Raw genomic sequence first — 22,286 nt, forward strand, 5'->3', positions numbered from 1 at the left:
ATATATACATATCGTCCCTGGGGTGACAAAACCTCGTATCTCAAAATTGTCAAATGTTCAGGAGAGCGAAAAAACGTGGCGGCCAAAGCACTATAGTGAATGGGAAAGCCTTCTCTTTGACATGTCATGGTGGCTTCATTTTTGGAGTAAGACAGTTAGGATTTGGCCAAGACATCACTTGACCCATTATTGGACCATTAAGCTAAAAAAAAATTTTTTTGACATTTTTGAGATACGAGGTCTTGTCACCCCAGCGACGATATACTATTCATTCTGACAAGACAGTATTTACATCAAAATGTCTACAATTCTACACCCATACTTTGTTATTCTCCTACATTGTTGGCACATCAAAATTATGGAATAAAGAAATAAATAAGTAAATATATATATATATATATATATATATATATATATACACATATACCCTTTTTAGTATTTCAAAATTAAAATACTGAGATGCTCCCACAGTGTATGTGTATCATGTATTGTGCAGTACAGTTATTTGAGGAGTTAGGAGCAATAAGTACTAGATAACTGTGATAAAACATAGATATAGACAAATCAGGAGTGGATTATCTCCTCAAAATTGATGGCCTTGTTATTTTGGAAGAAAAAAAAAATAAGCCCTGATGCAGTCATCATAACAATGCAGAACTGCCCATTTATTTTTTGTTACCATATTTAATAGTTTTAATTTTCTTATTCATGTTTTTTCTTCATCAGCAAAAAAAAAAAAAAAAAACCAAAACACCAACATATGCAGTATTGAAATCTTTTTAGCTTAAACTGTGATTTACCATACTTTATATAGTTAATTGTCCGCAGTTTGAACCAAAATGTATTATGTGTACAGCCCATATTTTTAAGCCCTCATATTGTTTGTTTTTTTGGTGTGCATAAGTGAGCTTTTTGGTCTGCAGAATTTGGTAACCCTGCAAGAGCTAAGGATTCATTTTGCACTGTTCTGCCTTTTCATGGGTTTGCATAAATAGTTCTAGAGTGTATCTTCCTTTTCTACGTACTTCTGTTTTCTTTGTTCTGGGGTTCTTGCTCTTCATTCCTACTCATAAGAAAATATGATGTAAAAATAAGGAGTCTAAAATAGAGCAGAAATATGCAATATTTATGGTGTAAGATGTTTGGTATAATTTCATGCTTTATTGACCAATATTTACATAAGTTAGTAAGATCAGAGTACCTCTGATGAAGCAAATGTTTTGATCCTTTTTTTTTTTTTTTTTGGCTACTCTGCCTGCCAAATTGATTTTCTTTGAAGGAAACCCAAACCCAAAGAGCAATGTCGTATTTCTCAAACTTTCACTGATATGTTCTACTAATGTTGCTGCTTTCACACAATCCACATTTCTCTTTGGGTTTGGGATTCCTTTAACTCACATATAGCTTGTAAGCGCTGCAACATGAATCCAAAGCATTTCAAAGCATACACTTACTAATCTGTATCATATGAAATGAAGGGGCAGCTTCACTAAAAAAAATAATAATAATAAATAAATAAACAATTGACACATTTATATACATTTTATCTATTCTTCTTACTATGCACTAAAGAGAAGAGAGAGAGGGATAGGAAAAAAAAAGAAGAGAAACCCTAATATTCTCTCCTGTTGAGTGTTCAAAGATTAAAAAGAGATTGAGTTCCCTGAACAAATCTCTCCTCAGGTGATGGAATTCAAAATTTAGAATTTTGATATAAACACAAGTTCATTGTAAAAATGCATATCAATAATAACTTGAGTATACACATACATGAAAATGTATATTATTTAAATTTGAAAGCATAACACTTTCGTTGGAATTGCCTGATTCTTCACAAACTTCAGCTCTGCTCAAACATTACAGTACTATCTTAGCATGGAAAGCTAGAAGCTTCCAATACTGGAAAGAGACCATCAGTGAAAAGGAGACTAGCATGGAATAATCCAGTGCTGATATTGTCTTTATTTTGCATTTTTTATGCCTTCACCAGCGCCCCGTCCCCGAGGTGTCATATGCATTATTTTCAAGATCCATCTTAATTGCAGTGAGATTTGCTCTATGTTTCTTTCTTTTGCTTTTCTTAAGGCTTTTCCTTCCTTTCCTTTTTGAGAGATACTTAGTAGGAGGGAAAAAATGGAATTTTTATTACTTTGAAATTATTTTTGTGTTTTAAGGCAAAACAAAATATAAGATATTGACATTCATGTAATTTTAGTAGAGAGTCACAGCAAAGCTGTGAAAATCGTAAAGTTGACTCATGACATTTTAATTGCGTAATGCGTGAATTGGCCATATTTAATTTTTGTTATCAAATCCCCTCGTTTTGTTTGCCTTGCACACCCCTCCCCCCTCGATGGTGTAGGTCATCAGCAGCAAGTTGGATGTAAGTTGACCAGCCTAAAGTCATGTTCAGTTTGCCTGCTCTATTTTTGTGCAGGGGTATTTGATCATTTCAAGCAATTTTATACTTTCTTGTTTTCTTGCTTTACTCTTAATGCACTCTCTACATCCTGATTTTATTTAGCCTGTAGATTTGCATCTTGGATATGCTATTAATGATTTGCATGTTCACCAGTAACAGCTTTCTCACATTTCATTCTGGTTTCAATTCTCGTCATTATTTTTCATTGTGCGAAAGAATACTGTCAATAACTCAAATGCTTCAGTTGTGTCTTTCTAATTGAGAAAAAAAAAACCAAAAAACATTGCACGATCTAACACTGCATTCAAAGAAATGGTTTGTCACTGATAGACAGTAAATGTACAAGAATGATGCAGTATCACATAAATGTTGCCTGTTTAGAGATGTAATATAACACCTGGCCTCCTTGCTGGAGTTATATTTCCCCCAAGAGATCATATTTTTCTCATAGTGCACGGCGGTAAGGTAAAATATAACTCCAAAGGGGCTGTCAAGCATTATATTACAATGATAAACAGGGCAATATTTGGTATATTTTGTGGTCTACATAAATACACATCATTTCATAATAGCCCCTACAGCAGCTTGTCAAAATCGGCAATTATATTATCTGATGTGATTTCACTGTAGGCAATACAATGATTTTGATCCTTGCTGCATTATTCATGCGATTGCCTTATGGGATTTATGTAGACCATTTGAAAAAAAAAAAAGTTTTAGTACTAGTTAATACTTTATCCCCTCATGCTACTGGCTACCATTTTGCTGTTATTGTTCCAGAAACTTTCCCCTTCGCTTTTCATCAGATGAAAATGTACATAGTGCCAGGTTTAGAACTAGGCAGTTCTCTGTTTACAAAATACACAAACCTACCATCTTATGGCTATTGAGGTACTAGCACTCTCTCTTCTATAATGGGCTTCATATCTGTCCCTTTGGTGAACCATCATGTTTTCTTGCATTTTGAGATTTAGTCACTGCGTACATGTCATCTTGGTGACAAATCTAAACCGGTTCAGACATTTTGTATCAAGTGTTATAGACGCTCGTAACGGATGCTGTTCGTTATTCCGAAGGTTCGCTATTCCGAAGGTTCATTATTCCGAAGGGTCGTTAATCCAAAACACACAAATTCCCTATACCTAGACGTTCGTTAATCCGAAAATGAAAAAGGGTTCGTTAATCCGAACATTTGTGGCGTTATTCCGAAGGTTTGTTATTCCAGAGATTCGTTAATCCAAAAATGAAATTCGGAAAAACGAACCTTCGGAATAACGAATCTTCGGACTAAAGAGCCTTCGGAATAACGAACCTTCGGAATAACGAGCTGTAACCCTCGTAACAGCTACATGTCAGGTCTCAACATGCCATGTCTTCCTGGTAGCAGTCGAGGGGTTAACTTTATTGTCTCTCATCTGATTCCAGATCAAGCATGATCACAAAGCATTTTACTTTTGTAGTTGATCTGTCCGCCACTCTTGCATCATTCAAATGTCGTTCTCTTCCAATGTGATAAAGTGTGTGCTCAATAGTTATACTGTATTGAGACAGATTTTAGCACTAGTTTTTTTTTTTTTTTTTTTTTTTCCTAGTAGAGTAAGAAGACATTTGCATGCTTTCGATTTTGCCAGGTACTGACATATCAAGTCGTGATCTTGAATATTTGTTTGGTTGAATTCAAGAAAGTACAGTATCTACAGTGTATATGCTTTTGTAATTGCTCTAGTATTGGATCACATCAAAATGCACTGACATTTTCACATGTCAAAATATGTTTTTGATGTGTAGTATTTTCACCTTTTCATGTGTGTGTTTTTGTTTTTGATTTGTTTGTTTGTTTTTTGTTGTTTTTTTTTGTCTGTGCCAAGGTCTATAAAGTTCTGGAGTGTAAAACTCTTTGAGTAAGAGGGTGTTCTATAACTAAAATCCTCATCATAGTTATAGGGATGTCACTGTTCCGGCTAAAGCCTGAATGCAGGCTCAAGTAACTTGTTTCGTGCCATAGAAAACACTTTTTTCTTTTTTCTTTTTTCTTTTTTTTTTTTTACAAAATGGCTCATTCTAGATGATTTTTTTTTCAGGCATTCATATCAATTCTAAGTGGCATCCATGTAGTTAAAAACAAACACAATCTCTATCACCAAAAGGGTCTTGCTTAAAAGTAACATATATGATGATGCATAATACCATGCCTACAAGTGTAATAGTGTACTAATGTTGTTAGATACTGCTTTCTTCGACTTCCAAGAAGAGTAGGGAAAAAATGATAGTTAAGTGCTGAAATTGATTTGATTTGATTTGATTTTAGTTCACTGAACATAATTTTGACGTTTCAGAACATATTAGTCCCTTCACAACTCTGGAGGTACAGGTACCTGGTGACATTTTAACCCGCTAAGGACGGGCTAATTTTGCTACAACATGCATTTCCCATAGACACTTGCCCGAGTATACTCGGGACTCATCCTCAATGGGGTAACGGGGTAACATACAGTCTTTAACACTTTTTTTTTTGTTGCAATAATGTGGCAATTATGATGATTTCCATCATGAGGAATGTGTAAGGGAAATTGCATGCAAAGAACAATTTTGTCCAGTATCTCTCAGAAAAATATCTTTAAAAAGCTATAATTCTGACATTAATTATGCATTGGAACTCTGTGCAATGAAATCTGCATTTCTCAGGTTGCCCCTTGCAAAAGTGTCAAGACAGTGACCACAGTGCTGTGTCAGAGAACATGACTAAGGCAAGATGGGTGTCTAATCATTTAGTGGCACCATAATAAACGATGAGCTGACGATCATGCTTTAAATATTGAACACATGTAGCGTGACTTCATCGCTGGGACGGCATCATAGTCAATGTTTCAAACATTTAAAGGAATTGCAATGAGAAGCAAAACTGATGAAAATGAGATGAAAACGGATGTCAGAGCAAGGGGAAATGTCTCCTAAGAGAAGTTTTCAATATAATTTACAATATACCACAAGATATTCACGCCATGAAGAAGTCACGAGTCAAAACTGACTGAGTTTCTTAACAGATTTTTTGCCCCGAGCATATCATGTTTGGCAAGCCAGAAATACATTGTAGTGACATCACTCTGTGAGCTCAAATCTCTGCACGAGTGCAGTGCAGTCGGTCGTTACACCTATGCAACTATGCGAGCGGTGTGACATCTGTACTGTGTTTCTTGGCTGCAACTTTCTCTGGCGAACCATTAAAATGTCCGATTTTGACAATGATGTACACTTAGACTGAGTTTGATGTTGAGGATTGATTTGATTAGGACAGTAATGTCAGGAACAAAGTCAGGGAGATAGAAACTTGTGACACTATCAGTTGTAGAAGTACTTCTTATAGTGCCTCCCTCATAATAATTCAAGACATATCCCAGAGAGAGTCACTGATCAGTGCTGCATGAATTTGCCCACCAGTTTAGATGTCCCATGAGTCAGGTAAATGATTGATCCCCTTGACCAGAGTGTATTTGGAATTGAATGACGAATGGACAAAGAGATTGTGAGGGACAGATCATATGTGACCTGTCCCCAGATTGCCATGTTCAAGAACGTTGCAGACTCCAAAAACTGAGCAAATAGGCAAATAGGGTGATTCAATCGGATTGGGTAAGGAGAAAATGAAAATTGAAATTTGTAACAACACATCTACAGCCTTAATGATGGAATTTAAAATGTTCAGTCTGTATTCCATCTAGGGACATTAGCAAATTAGTTGCTTAAAGGAAACTTGTGGATGATTTTCATACTTCTGTATTTGAATATCTATAAATTGGTTACACTGGGTACAGAGTTTCAGAATTTATAGTGATTGGGACAAGGAGTGAGAACGTTTTCAAAATTCGAAACGAATCGCAATGAACAAAGATGGTGACATAGCAGCTTCACATAAGAATGCATGATTCTGCGCTCAAGAAAGCAGTACAAAAGAAGGAAGCATGCGATAATTCTATGCAGGTGAAATTGTTAAAACTCTTTATGTGCCACGTCCGCACACCCGACTTAGACCCCGTTTACAGTGCGAGGCTCGGCCGCCTCTCAGCCGTGGCCAAGCCCAGCCCCGCTTCAGTGTAAACGTGCAAAAGGCCAAATGCGGGGCCAAAATTGGCCTCGCATTTGGCCTCGCTCTGGAGGTGGTCTCGGCCGCGGCCGAGCCCCGTTTTTTCTCAGTGTAAACGCAAACTGGGCCAAATGCGCGGCCTATTTTAGTCTGGCTTCCAAACCCTCTGCCCGTACTATTTCGCTTTTCAGGATATTAACCCCCTCAACGTCGAAAACTAGTATAGTTTAAGGTGGTTTTGTCCTGCAAAGGATTTTTCCTTCGTCGCCACAGAATTCAGTTGGCAAAGGGTCTGAAAACCAGACTATACCAAATTGCATTTGTTTACAAGCAGAGCGCCACTACGACAAAATATTGAAAGGTTTTAATGAAAAGCGTGGCCGAGCCCGGCAGTGTAAACGGACAAAATTGCGGGGCTCGGCCTCGCAATTGAGGCTGGGCTCGGCCGCGGCTCGGCCGTGGCTCGGCCCAGCCCCGCACTGTAAACGGGGTCTATGTCGACGTCGTTCCAAGTTCGTATATTTTGCTCAATCACCAAATGCCACAGTACAATGAAAGCATTTCTCAGGATTCCATCCCTGTCACATGTGGCTTGCATTTTATGTGGTGATAGACTATCCAGTGGTGTTCCCTCTTGGATTTGCGAGTAAATTCCAAGTTTCTGTCTCTGTTTTGCGTGCAAAAGTCATGTCTCTACAATAATGTAGCTACTGGTCATTTGAAAGAAAAGCAATCATAGGTACATGTATGTCATACAATTGTCATCAAAGCAAAGCTTGGCATTTTCCCTTCAGCTTTGCTCATTATATGTCCAGAGTTAACAAAAACCTATAAAATTACATAGATTTGAAAAACAGAATGTTTTCCCAAAAGGATGACTATGTTGCTGTCTCATAATAATGTGGCACACAAGGGGTTTCACCATGACACATAAAGAGTTAAGCAAGTTGTATTGTTATGAAAATACACTGCTATGTTATTGGAATATGTGAGCCTGCTACTTCGTTATCCTTGTTCAGCATATTATATTTTGGGTTTTCAGAGTGTTGGTTTCTCTGCTCAAGGACCGAAATGAATTCCACATATCTATATAATTATGGCACTATCAATTTATGTACTGAATGATGTGAAATTTTATAAATTGTCTGTTATGTCCCTTTAAGTCACTTAAAGTTTTAGTATTGTTCATCCTGGCAGTCATGACAACAATCTATTTTGTTGTTTTCAGCACTTTGTGAAATTTGCATTAGGCAGTCTACCAACGGTGGGAAAGTTTTGCATAGTTCAGTGGAATGGTTATAGAAAGAGTCCTCATTTCTTATCCAAGCCATTCATTTTCAATATTACTGTAAAAGTGGAAATTTTCTTCATGTGGAAATTTTTGTGAATTTCAAGAAACTGCTGCAAAAATAAAGGAACAATTTTTTTTAAGTTGTTCTTTGAAACACTTATGTTTTAATTCTATGGAATTAGCAACTCACAAAAAAAAAGAAAAAAAAAACATTCCCGACTTAGCATGAAAAATTACTCATAAAATTCCCACTTTTAGAGTATACTATGCTTGTGTTCAGAAGATTATCACTATAAGAATAGGAATGTGTGCAGTGTATGTGTGATAGCTGGTGTTAAAATGTGGGGCCTTTTGCATAAAACTTTTTACCTGTGAAAAACCCAGGTTGATATTTAACAGATTTTTTTCCTGTGTTAAAGTCAACAACAGCATCATACTAACCTGAGTTTTCAGTTCTAACCAGAGTTTTTCTTGGGTTAAACGTTTTATATAACATACCCCAGATTATCTCAAAGGGGTAAAACTAAGCTTTCAAGAAGACCTAGGAAATGATTTCTTTTTCTTCACATTACATTATGTGTAGCTGTCATTGAACTGTCTGCAACTGAAACAGTTTGATTTTCCTGCTCTTGTTGAATGTTTGTGGTTTGTTTTATTGTTTGATTTTATTTTATTGTGTTACTTATGTAAGGAATTTCATCAGAAACCCATCGCTTTCATTGTTCAATAACCATGTGTAACTATCATCAGGAATGTCCAGTAATTTTAACAATCCAGAAACTTATTGTGGACATTTTACTTACCATGCAGGTGTCTATTGATTTTGCTGTTGATAATAGTATTATATATTGCTTGTGCTAGAAAATGAGTGATAACAAAGTTATAACTGGCAGTGATGTAACAATTGGTGTGCAACATTGTGGTAGTAAAATATAACAATAATGAAGACACAGTGGCGAATCCGGAGGGGGACGCAGCCGGCGCACGTGGCCGATGCACGCCCCCCCCCCCCTTTATTTTTCGTTAAAAACAAAAGAAATAAAAAGAAAAAATGAAATGAAACCCGTAAGTGGCACCAGAAATATTAGTTGCGCCCCCCCCCCTTTACAGAATTCCTGGATCCACCCCTGAGACATGTGGATGAAATGCAGCCTATCAAATATACAATTTGGACAATGCTGTATCATTATGTTAGAGAATTTGAAACTAACATCAATATACCTAACCTCAAGATATCATATATGTATGCATATCAATGTACAACCCTGCAAACATGCAGAATATTCAAATAAATATCATCCAGCTTTGGTTATTATTACTCTTCATTCCCTGCTTTATTCTGCTCTCCTTTTCATAATTATGTAAATGAAGAATATTTACAGAAAAAAATAATGTGTACCTACAAAAATCTGCGAGTCCAATGCATGGTTATCATGGGAAAATGTTGAGGTTTTTATTTGCCAGCCAATCTGTGTTGTCTCTCCCTAATCAAGTGATAGCATAGTGGCAACTCCATTCTCGCTTTAATAGCTCTGATTATATTTTGAAGAGGAACTAGTCCATCCCCAACTACTATTCACTGCATGTTTCCCCAAGGAATAATCCCTCTTCATCTCGCCCTCCTAGTCACCCCTCCCCTTCCTCTCCATCCCTCTCCTCCATCCCACCCCTCTCCCTCAATTCCAACAATCTCCTCTATCCCACCCACCCCTCCCTTTCCACTTTATCCCTACCCCTGCCATCACTCACCTCCCTCAATCTCACTCCTCCACTCCATCCCACCCTCCCCTCCATCCCACCCTTCCCCCTCCATCCCACCCCTTCCCCTCCATCCCACCCCTTCCCCCTCCATCCCACCCTTCCCCCTCCATCCCACCCTTCCCCTCCATCCCTCCATCCCTCCATCCCACCCTCCCCTCCATCCCACCCCTCCTCCTCCATCCCACCCTTCCCCCTCCATCCCACCCTTCCCCCTCCATCCCACTCTCCCCACCATCCCCACCCCTTCCCCTCCATCCCACCCCTCCTCCTCCATCCCACCCTTCCCCCTCCATCCCACTCTCCCCACCATCCCCACCCCTTCCCCTCCATCCCACCCCTCCTCCTCCATCCCACCCTTCCCCCTCCATCCCACCCTTCCCCCTCCATCCCACTCTCCCCACCATCCCCACCCCTTCCCCTCCATCCCACCCCTCCTCCTCCATCCCACCCCTCCTCCTCCATCCCACCCTTCCCCCTCCATCCCACCCTTCCCCTCCATCCCTCCATCCCTCCATCCCACCCTCCCCTCCATCCCACCCCTCCTCCTCCATCCCACCCTTCCCCCTCCATCCCACCCTTCCCCCTCCATCCCACTCTCCCCACCATCCCCACCCCTTCCCCTTCATCCCACCCCTCCCCTCCATCCCACCCTTCCCTCCATCCCACCCTTCCCTCCATCCCACCCCTCCATCCCACCCCTCCATTCCACCCCTTCCCCTCCATCCCAGCCCTCCATCCCACCCCATCCCACCACGCCCCCTCCATCCCACTATTCCCCACCATCCCACCCCTTAGCTTGTGTTTGCCTGTGGTCCTGCCTTGCAACAGGAGAAATGTGCCTTTACCAACTGCTTGTTATATTTTCTGATCCCCAGTTGCCCGAGGGTGATGACATTCTTTAACAAATTCTCATGTAGATACTGAACATCTTAAAATAGATATCAATTTGTTGACATGGAATAACATCTCAATTGTAGGGCCAAATCTGAATATGGTATTTGAACTTTCAGTTTAACCATTTCTTGATTGATTTTATTTTTCAAGATGACTCAGTATTAAGTGTAGCCACAGAATGTTGTCCAGACCTTAGCGTTAAATCCCTGCACTAAAACTTTGATGAAGACAAACTTAGAACCAAAATGTTTATTCAGGATAATGATTAATCTCACAACTCTTTCATTGCTGATATAAGAAAATAAAAGTATTTTTTAATGAATTCATGTGATTATCTTAATCCCTTTATACCTTTGATTTTAAGATTGTTTATTTTTTTCTTTGAGCTAACAAAATATCCAAAATTTTGAACCGTCTTTTATCCTCCATAATGCCTAATCGGTGAGATTCACTTTGTCTGAGATTCACTTTGTCAAGTAAAGGGGTGTGCTGTGTACCTGTAGGGGGAAAAGTGTGCTACTGAGATACTGCTTAGTTCTGTATTCCACTGTCTGTCTGGTATGATAGAAAAAAAGTATGCTGCACCAGTAAAATGCTAGAATGATATGCTGTACTGCTTGTCTAACAATCAGACTTTTCCTTAACAGCTTCGCCATCCTTGAGGGTTGTGCATGACTCCTGTAAAGTCACAGAAAGTAATGCATAGCCTTCTGACCATCCTCACAATCACCTTTCCATGTCTTTGGCCTGAAGGGTGCCAGAGGCATTAAGTTTTGTACTAAATCAACTTTTTAGACTGCATACAAGTTTATCTGTATGCTAGGAAACATCTATGATCTCCGAAAGAAAATGTTGTCTTTTATTATCTGTACACTTTTGTGATGATTATCTTTAAATATAGAAAGTGCCATTGTTGATGTTGAGTAAAAAAGACTTTCACAGATGACAATGTTGGAGATTATGTTTTAAAAAAAATTAAGAAAAGTATGTTTGTCATCATGTTAATCCTGTTTCTAAGACCGTGACAGAAATTCAGTTCTACACTTGTACTTGCTAATCAGTTGGGGCCAAAGAGAAGTATTCACTTTGTCTTCTTCATTCTGCACGTTGGGTTGGTGATGTGAGTAGACTTACCTAGGATTACATGTGTGTTTATTTATTTATTTGTGTTTTCTTTTCTTTTCTTTTTTTGTAAAGATAAATATACAGGGTTAGCACATTCAGTTTACTAACCACTTTACAATGGCGCCCTCTATATAATGTTAATAACTCAAAATGTGCCTTCATAAATCAATCTCTATTTCCTGTTTCCGTTCTTCCCCATTCCTATCTTTCTCTCTCTATCCAGGTTCTCCAGTCAGCGCGAGACCAGCTGAAGTGGTCACTACTCAAGTAGGGGTCAGCTGGCCAAACGCGATGTCCGGCAACGCATACATTAGCATTGTACAGATGCTTGTTTTTTTGTATCATGTACGATCAGGTTGAACAGAGAAAAGAACTGTACAAATGTAAATTTTAATGTTTATGTCAGTGTCTAGAGGAGTTAAGTCACACATTAGAAGGGACCTCTTATGAGAATCCCCATATTTTATACTGCATTTTCATCAAATCTTTGCTTCACTTTTCCTCCTTTGACTGTCCTTGTAGTTGTCTCAGAGAGCGAAAACCTTTCAGTTGGATTTCCATTGTTTGCCATTGAGGGGAACATAAATCTTGAGAGCGTAATAATTATTGATTTTGAATAAACAAACTCTGCATATGTTTTTGTTTTGTTTTGTGGGGCCTTTTGTCTTAACTTTCATGGATTCAGGGCCTGAAAATCAGTCGTGAAATTCAGGTTATGGCAGTTTATGATTTCCTCTGAAAAGTTGCTAAATGAGAAAGTTAGTATTGAAACTCTGACTACACTGAACATTTAGTGTGAAAATGAAATAGATCAATTTGGAGTGAAATGGCATCTCAGTCATTTCTTTTTGGTTTGATATATTGCTTGACCAAGTTGTAACAAGTTCTGAAATGACCAGTCATCAGTAACTCCTATGTTCTGCATGTGTGCCTCCTTGGCATATGTTTCATGCATGAACCATCATTACCGCACTGAAAAAGGCTTTCAAATTTAAACTTTTTTTTTTGTTTTTTTGTAAGTGCTTGATTCTAGTAGATTTCTCACAGTTCGCAGTTGACCCCTTCTGATATGATCTGAAAAGAACTAGGCTATATGTATGAAAAATTCATGATATATTATTATGCTCTGAAAATGCTGAATCATTTTCTTTTGATGTTTTCCCAAGAACTGATACTGGTCAGAAAAGTCTCTTTTTGGGTCTTTTTTCTTTTTGGCACCCTTTGAATGATTTCTGTTCAGAATGTTTCTCACCTGAAGAAGAAGTTTACAGTCAGATATTAAGATCTTGAATGGAGCATAAATTAACTTTTTTTTTCAAATGAAGTTTGATGTCATCCATCTGTTGCCACTAGATTTGCAATTGTGACTACATGACAATTGTATCTATATCCCTTTGACTACTATTGATGTAAAAAAAAATAAATACAGTAGTTGTATATCACGAGTTGTTTTTTTTTTTTTCATCCGTATGAGGTAGAGTTTGCCCGCTTTCCGACAATAATTTCTGTATTCATATTCTTTACAGACCCCCATTTTGTTTGCATCAGGTATTCATGTTATGTGATTGATGTGATGTAGTCACAAGCCCCTTGTGTCTCACAATAATTCTGCAGTGCAAAGATGGCTCTGTGAATCCCATGAAAGGTAATGGCGATATTCATAGCAGTGCACTGAATGCGAAAGCAAAACTGCCGACATAGTTCCACCCCCCCCCCCCCCACAAACTCCACCACCCTTCCCAGCCCATTCTCCGTAATAGAGCCGTTGGAATTCGAGCGATGATCACTTGTATTGACGCACTGGTAGCAAACAATGAGCCTTCCCTTGGCACCAAAACCCACACAATTTTGGCTTTTGGAGATTAATTCCGTGCATATCTATTTTTATTTGATATTTTCTTTGATTGCTTGACCAGCATGATGCTCGTATATACCTATTGGTCAGGCCAACAACTCTACATCATCAACATATCTCGCCTGGGAAATTATTGATCGTGTTATTGAAGAGTGAAATGATGTAAAGGTGTAGATACGGTATGACACAATTCATTCTGAACCATTTCCTTTATGGGGCACGTCTTTTGTTCTATACAATATGCCCGGGTTACCGCAGTTTCATTCCTACAAGCAAGTTCACGCAAGACAAGAATTCGTAGTCGATTCCTTTCAAATGCTTTAAGATATCAAATTTGCTCTTGAAAGAGAGGTCATATTCTAGTCATATTACACATTACAATGTAGGTATGTGAGAGAAAGTGAACCGTCAAGCAGCAGCAGAAAGTGTCAATTTTCACAGAGATGGAAGGAGAATACAAACATGGTTCGGTACGTCATTCAGCTGTCTTAAGAGATACTGTCTATCAGTTACCAGGATACATGTAGGTGAGGTCTTCACCTAGTTACCAACACCTCCCTCTGGCAACATCTGGTCTCAGTTTATAGGGAGCAAATAGAGGATGTGCATTGCATTCCCTATTGTTGTTGTTTTGTTGAGGCTTTCATTCTCTGATTAAAAGTCAACCTAAAGTGATTATGCTAGCACATTTTATTGTGTGATTTGCTCACAATGTCTCCAATTTGTATCTTCTTCTTATGAAAGATTAAAGGTAAAGCATGTTTCCACTGTGACATGACAAGGCTAGACATAGAAACAGATTTGTTCATCAAGGCAACAATTTTTCTTTAAATCCACCGATATCGTTTTTCTTGATGCCTCCATACCTGTGGATTCAAAATCAATACATTGCATTCCTCTTTTTCTTTTGAATTATACACCAGACTCAACATTCTTGTCCTTTTTGTATGTGGAGTATGAACTTCTCTGTTTTTATCAGAATTTACATTGTAGTGGTACAAATGCACCTCCAGAAATGTTTGTTTGTTTGTTTCATAGAGAAAGTTATAAGTATATGCTCATCAGTCAAGACATCTGGTTGAAAGATGCTGTACTATAGTATTTAAAGGTTGATATTGAAATAAGAAGAGGACCGTTCGAACATTATGACTGAACAACTATAATGATCTCTCTTGTGTGTTTATTTTTCTGCCTTTGTTTTATTTGTTATACAGGCTATTGCTGTGGAAAATTGATTGTGGGTCTGCTATGTGTGTTCATATGTACTTTGCTTGTATACTGACAGTGGTCACTGGTCTTTCATAATCAACGTTGGTTCACGTAAGCTAACATTTGTAATAATTTTCCTTTCAGTGATAGTAAAAACAAACCAAGAAAAAAAATTTAAGTGATCATGAATTTGAGTCTGCATTATGATAATAGCTTTAATGTCGACATGTTTGTTTCTGTTTGTTTGTGTGTGTGTGTGTGTGTGTGTGTCTGTGACTATTATTATCCTTCAGATTATTCTAAGTGAAAGCTGGGTGTGTGATCATTTGAAAAAAAAAATGTCATTAGAAGTGTAGATACATACTTGTCTTTAGTCTTATTGTGCCGATTGTGCTGATCCGATGGGCATGAATGGTGAAAGTGTGCGTGTGAAAGACGATGTGACGTAATGTGAGTTTTTCCTTTTCATACTTTATGATGACATCATAGCAATGTACTATATTGTGATGATTGTGGCAGTACTAGGGAGAGGTAGTCTTAAGGCATCAATGTCACTAAATGTATTTTTTCTTCTTTTTTTTTACTACCACGGGTATTCTAAGTGTTGTGAATGAGTTCAGGTGGATGTGTTTTTCGGTTTCCCCACTATTGTTATGACAGATGTGTGACTCGTTATAAATTACATATACACATATAATATAATAATTGTATGATCATATAATAATAATATAATGGTATATTATATATATGTGACCCTGCATCACAAAACAAACAAAAAGTCGCCAGACATGGATTTTTAGATAAGAGTAGATTCTGAAAGAGCAGACTCTAAGCTTTAAAATGATGTATAACTCAATTCAAATGGACTCTTCTAACCTATCTATATATTGGAAAGAAAGGACACACTCTAGAAAGTGTTAACTGAGAAAACAGGCTCTGAAGTACAGGGTGTATTCAAGCGCTTAATCTTTACCAAGCTATGCCAGCTGTGGGATGAATTGAACAGAAAACAGGATGTTGACCACCGGAGCAACAACAATTAAGGGATTATCAAATTAAGCTGAAATTAAGCATGCTTCATTAACACACTTTGTTCATAATTAATACCAATTTTCAACGCAGTAGCATCATTCTCTCTAAAGTTATTGGAGTTGAAAGTAAAGTGTATGGACAGGGTTTTTGAGAAATGGGAAGAGGGTTCTATGAGAAACAACTAATCACACTATTCCACCAAAATGTGTTCGAGAAAAACTGCTGAAAACACAAGTTCCTGTTTGTTTTATGATCCCAAACTTTAATATGATATAGAAAAAGACTTGCTCTTTCAGAAAATCTGAAAAACTCAAGATTGGTTAGGTTGACCCATTTCACCTATTTTCAGTCCTCACACAAAATCACTGTGTGCGACTTTTTGTTCGTTTTGTGGTGCACGGTCACATAATATATATATATCTATATATATATATAATATACATACATACATGTGCATAATATGTATATATATGTATATATATATATATATATATATATATATATATATATATATATATACATGCATACATACACACGATTTGCGGTTTTCTCTATTATATACACTGCACACCGTACAACAGTTTCACATCTTAGTTAGATGCACGATAAATAGAGGTGTTGTCACTGATATGAAATTGTCAGAGCTTTTGATGCAAAGCCCATGTCTTCTAATTTACTGACATTACCTACTTTGTTTTTCCTCAGCTCTAGGGTTCTGTGGTTAAAGTTGACCACTTGTCATGTACATAAATTTGCAAGTGTTATATATATATATATACATATATATATATATATATATATATATATATATATATACATATATATATATATATATATATATATATATATATATATATATATATATATATATATATATATATATATATATATATGTGTGTGTGTGTGTGTATCAATTATTATGCAAGAGATTGATCCTGACCAAAACGTACATGTCTCATTATGAAGCATATATTTAGCAGAGATCTAGTTTGAGGCAGACGTTGCTCTCTACTTTTCCCTTTAATCGAGCGTTTGACCTATATCATGGCCTTCATCAAGATCTACCAAAAGAACACAGAACAGTAATTGTCTAGCTAGCATAATCTGTCTCGTCTAATGAAATGGTTGCAGTGTATCTTAACTATACACGAGTGTGTTTACCTGCATTCAGTTATTTTCATTGTGTAGTCAAGGACTGCGTGTCTCTCTACAAGTCTATCTAGGTGACAACTATACAGACACAAAGACTTACAAACCTCTGGATCATGACCACCCCCCCCCCACACACACACACACACACACTTATAAAAGGTAAAAAGTAGCGTTACTGTAAAAAGCCTCAATGTAAACTCGGAAAAAAAAAAAAACCCAAACAATTACCCAAGGACTCATGACGCCCCAATACTAGTATGCACTTAATCCCTAAAGTCCACAAACCCAACAAACCGGGACGCCCTATCGTTTCAGGCTGTGCATGCCCCATACACGGTGCAAATTTCAAGACTCCTTGACTTTCACCTTCGCCACCCAAAATTCTCTAACAGGAAAAAGAAAATCTTGGACGAATCAGACTGACCATCCCAGATACTTTCGGACCCCCCCCCCTCCCCTTGGTTGCATACCGACGCCCTCGCACTCTCCGCCCCAAAGCTGACCAGCTGAAACGAATCCAACACAGTTGGCTTTGTCAAAATGTGAAGCCAAACGCTGCGTACTTCGTGGCTTTGTGTAAAAGAAGGCAAAAAGCTAAAGAGCAGTGTCACGGGGGTAGAATTCCCACTTACATCCCAAATACACTAAAAATCAGATTTGCTCATTATCTGACATCCTGCACAAAATGCAAAAAACAATTTGTGGGGAAGACTGGAACATCTCCGCATGCCTGATTCAGCAAAACAGTTAATGAGAGATACTCATTAACCATACACCCAACAAGCGGAAAACTCTCCCCTACACAGTACATTTCAACCAGCCCGACCACTCAGTTGACAAATAATAGAAAATTTATAAAGATTACCGGCATCAAGATGAGGACTAAATCTCGCCAAATAATTCTCCACACAGAATCATTCTGGATCAAGAAACTGAAAACACTGACCCCAATGCTATTAAACTTGCCCAGTGAACCCTACAACAGCACATTACTTTTCCCAAAATCCCTTCACTGTGACTCCCAGACTTGCAGAGAGACACACAGCCCCTTGACTACACAACAGAGATAGCTGAATACAGGTAAACACTAAACACACTCAAGTTTATACATGTATTGAAGATACGCTGCAACCGTTTCACTAGATGAGACCTCATCTGCTCTACTGTTTTACTACTATATGACCATACAGATATGGGTAATTTTGCGCGCCATTATTTATGAGTTATGAACCAATCTAATAATAACAATTATGATCTTTGTTAGCGGTATGCATGACTATTGATTGAATATGAGCATTATTTCACTGACAATTGAAAACAAAACAATGCAATATGATTTTGTAAAGTTTCTTTTTGTGGGCATGTTCGATTGTATAAAGAAGAACAATAATGACAATTCAGCATTATACATTGTAACATGTACGTTGTACATACATATTCACACACTGCTGTGATGCGAGACCAACGTCCGCCTTAAATTTGATTTCTTCCAGGATTATATGCCATATATGTCATATCATATCATATCACATAGATAATCATATACATAATTATGCATAAAAGGGTTTTTCTGTGGGTCTATGGAGACTCGTATCAGTCAGAGATGTGACGCCAAATTTCGTGCTAGAGAAGCAATTGAGGTTTTCCAATAACTTTGCACATGCCGACTTCGAGGGGTTAACTGTGGCGATAGCAACATTGCCTTTTTCACTTCTGTTTTCTCTTTTTCTTTTTCATAGCAAACGTAATGACATTACCGATGAACGAAATGGGTCAAAATAACATGGCCAATGACAGGAAGTCATCAATTTTATCACCGTAGCAAGGTTACTGGTTCCTAGGGCGTTCGTAAGTGTATGCATTGAATGTATCGTGATGTCCTCAGCGAAAGATTGACGTGTAGACGTTTCTCGTAGGGTTTGTCTTCCCTAAAAATGGGGAGGGGGTGATGTCGACTAGCGAGAGTCTTAAACTGGCTTTAAGAGACAGTGCAGGGAGAGGCGAGGCTCTGTCAAATAGTATCTGCACTTTCAGGTTTTATGTTGTTGTTGGGGTTGTTTTTTATTGGTACTCCTATGTGATATGGAATAACAGTTTAAGAATGCACATTTGTACAGTGATGTTAAGGCACGATGAAGACGGAGAGTAGACATTAACCTTTTGTTCTCTCTCTCGCTCTTCTCTCTCTATCTATTTCACCCTTTCTAATTTTGTTTACTACTGCACAGTGATAGAACAACATGTGCATCTTCTTTGAAATGTTCATCTGACTGATTACCTCTATTGGTAGGCCTGTGCGAAAAGGTAATTATTGAATTACTTATTATACAGTTAAATGAGTCATTGAATGGATATAGATATTATATAGACAAAAAATACATGCAAAAAAGGGACCAGTTAAATTTGCAAGATGTCTACTACAAAAGTGTAGTCATATACATTGCACATCCGATTCCACTATGTATTTTTGGCGTTACAGGTTGCAGTACCTGGGTAATGTCAGCTTTACATCCTAAAGACTTCATCCCCATTCCCACCCACCACCCCCCCCCCCTCAAAGGCAAGCAAGCTAGCGAGCAAGCAAACAAACGAACAAACAACAAACTCTCATCTCCTCCCATTAAAGATTTGATTTCGTTATGCCACAAGTATACACCTTTGGTCGCACTCTAAGTGTACCCGGAACAAGTCCATGAATAATTTAATCGGGGAAGGCTGATTTTACTCATACGAGGGAGAAAATAAACTCGTTAATGTAATCTTCAACCTTGACCCAGACAAATTGTCTTTGGTTGGCATGTTACAAGCATTTTAGTGGTTGCTAGAAATTTCACGGTCGTTCGAGAACCGCGCCTGAAAATTATAAAAGAAGGATTTGGTCAATCTATTTCCCCAGTGTGCTATTCGTTATGTCTTTAACTTCGATATGTATTTATTTTTGTTAAACGTTTATTGCAGTTAGTAGACAGGCTTTACACTCTTCCCATACTGACTCATGAACAAACTGTCTGCAAAATCACTCCGATCTAAGAATCAAACGCTTTGCTAATCACGTGAGAAGGTGTGAGAATTAAGACAGATTCCTCACATAAATATGACACATTTACACATTTTGCTGATAATGATGCCAAAGCCCAAATGTAAATGTCTACTACACTTCATGACGTCATTGTTTGGGCTTTGGTGTCCTTTAAATCACATGATTGACGGAAGAAATGCAAAAGGGCAAGCAATATATTTACGTACAATGGCAGTAGAGGAGAGACAGAGAGGGATACAGAGGATGACATCTGTATTGTTAAAATCCTGCCTTTTATTCTAAAATAGTTATTGAAGTTCCGTTCAGTAACAACGCCACATGGAGTAAAAGCAATTATTGATACCTTCCCATTATAAAGTCAGAAATAGTTGTCAGAGATCATGTCTTTACAGGGGAAAAGCCAACATTTCATTTCCATCACGAGGGAACCATTTGATGAGCTACTAGATAACAGGAAGTCATACACATTTTTTGTTTGCCTTAATTCCACAGCTACAAATAACTGCAATTGTGCCCGCTCGGGTTGGTGCATGTAAAACGACGCGCTATGTTCGTATGTAATCGGAATAATTCCTGGTTTTTCGCAGACATGTGGGACCAATGATTACGCGGAGCAGACACGAAACCAGGATGCGTGGTTTAAAGATGAATATCGGGGACAATTTTGTCCCATTGCTGATTATCTTCCATCGTCGTATCTTTGCGTTCAAAAGCGATTTTTCTTGAGTTGACAGCACTATGAGCACTGTCTCGTTGGTTATTTTCAGCCAGCAACTTTTTCCAGCCGTGAATCCTGAAATTAATTTACGGCGGCATCAGTTGATTTCACGGTATTGCGCCTTAACCCTTTTGCATTATTTAGAAGCTTCCATTCTCGACGTTAGGCAGTTATCGTAATGTTGATTATCTTAAGATTAGTCTCGAGACAGTAAACACGGACATTGCCATACCAGGATGAATAAATCATCCCCTAAATTTCATCTTCAGCTTATTTAGGTTCACCTGGTGATTTTCAAATACTCCTCTCAGCAGATTTTATGGGGTTCATGATACTTCATTCTACTGCATTTTCTCCCTTAAATGAGACACTGCACTGATGTGACGCTAGAATCAGACATAATACAAGCACTTCATTTCACGCACATGATAGTTCTGTTATGACGAAAAAAAAAATGTCTATGCCTCCGTAACGAAGTGCCGCCGGAGGCATTATGTTTTCCGGTTGTCCGTCGGTTCGTCCGTCCGTAACCAATCTTAATCAAACTTAAGAACCATCTAGGGTATCCAAACGAAACTGGGCATGTGTATGTGTGAGTGGACGAAGCTGTGCCCATCAACTTTTGACCGCAGAGACTCACGGTCAAAGGTCATGATCAAAATGCTAAAATACCACTATTTCCCCATAAATCTCTACAATGCCCAAATGTAATATCATGAAACTTAGTGTATTCATCTGTTACCAGTTAGGATTCTTTAGAAAAAAAAAAGTATTGGATCATAAGATCAGAGGTCAAAGGTCAAGTGAAAATGCTCCATAATCCTCAATATCTGGGAAATGGCTCAAGGTAATCTCCGTGAAACTTATAGACCTTCATGATTATTCAAGTACTGTAGGCCTATTGCCTGACATCAATTCTCTTTGGAAATCTTAGGTCATGAGGTCGAAGGTCAAGGGTCAAAGGTCAGGTTGAAATACTAAAATTTTACTATTCTATTTTGCTGACATTGCACTATTTTCTCCATACCCTGGAAATGATTGAACAGTGTGTAGAAACAGTGTAATTAAATCTGGTAAATACTGTACATGCATTACTGCACAGTGATTATTGAGAGAAAGTTAGGCCATGGGGTCGAAGATCATTTCACCTGTTCTCTATCTTTTGAGAGTGGCTCAAAGTATTGTCATGAAAATTGGTGTATAATTACCAGATGATGATTATTTGCCAATCAAGCGAAATTGCCATCTCAAATTGGCAATGTGTAGACTAAACCCATTGGGAGAATAATACGACATGGCGGAGGCGTAACGATATATTTTCTAGTTTATTGTTGTAGTTGTCATCTTCTTTCATTTATTTATTTATTTATTTATTTATTTATTTATTCATTCATATTTATACAGGGTGGCCCTATCAGTAGTCAATGCACTGTTCTCCTTAGAGGCCCTGTGTCACAAACTCATTCATAAAAGTCAAACGAAACAGACAAATAACACTACAGAAATATACAACAGAGATTACAGAAAATGGATCTAACAAGATCTACATATATCAGATAGTAAATAACCCAGGTTATGAGGCGAAATGTTTCAAATAATTACAGCAAAAGGTAGCTTTTGAAGGAGAACTGCGTATAATTGCAGGAAGTGCATTCCAAAGCATAGCTCCAGAGAAAGAAAAAGCCCTTTTCCCACTCTCAGAGGTG

At 38.0% G+C, this 22,286-nt stretch overlaps 1 protein-coding gene across 2 annotated transcripts in view; it reads left to right on the plus strand.

The window, feature by feature from the left end:
- LOC140237446 (coatomer subunit zeta-1-like) overlaps window positions 1-14,797 on the plus strand; it is a 115,002-nt gene extending 100,205 nt beyond the window's left edge. Inside the window, exons 7-8 of one of the 2 annotated variants that reach the window (XM_072317372.1) lie at window positions 2,363-2,383; window positions 11,798-14,797. In XM_072317372.1, the coding sequence (XP_072173473.1) occupies window positions 2,363-2,383; window positions 11,798-11,845 (69 nt within the window). In that variant the 3' untranslated portion in view covers window positions 11,846-14,797. The remainder of the gene's footprint in view (window positions 1-2,362; window positions 2,384-11,797) is intronic. The other variant, XM_072317373.1, reaches the window with a different exon arrangement.
- The last annotated feature ends 7,489 nt before the right edge of the window (window positions 14,798-22,286 follow it).

The sequence above is a fragment of the Diadema setosum genome, chromosome 14 (genome assembly GCF_964275005.1).
Source record: "Diadema setosum chromosome 14, eeDiaSeto1, whole genome shotgun sequence".
Lineage (NCBI taxonomy): Eukaryota > Metazoa > Echinodermata > Echinoidea > Diadematoida > Diadematidae > Diadema > Diadema setosum.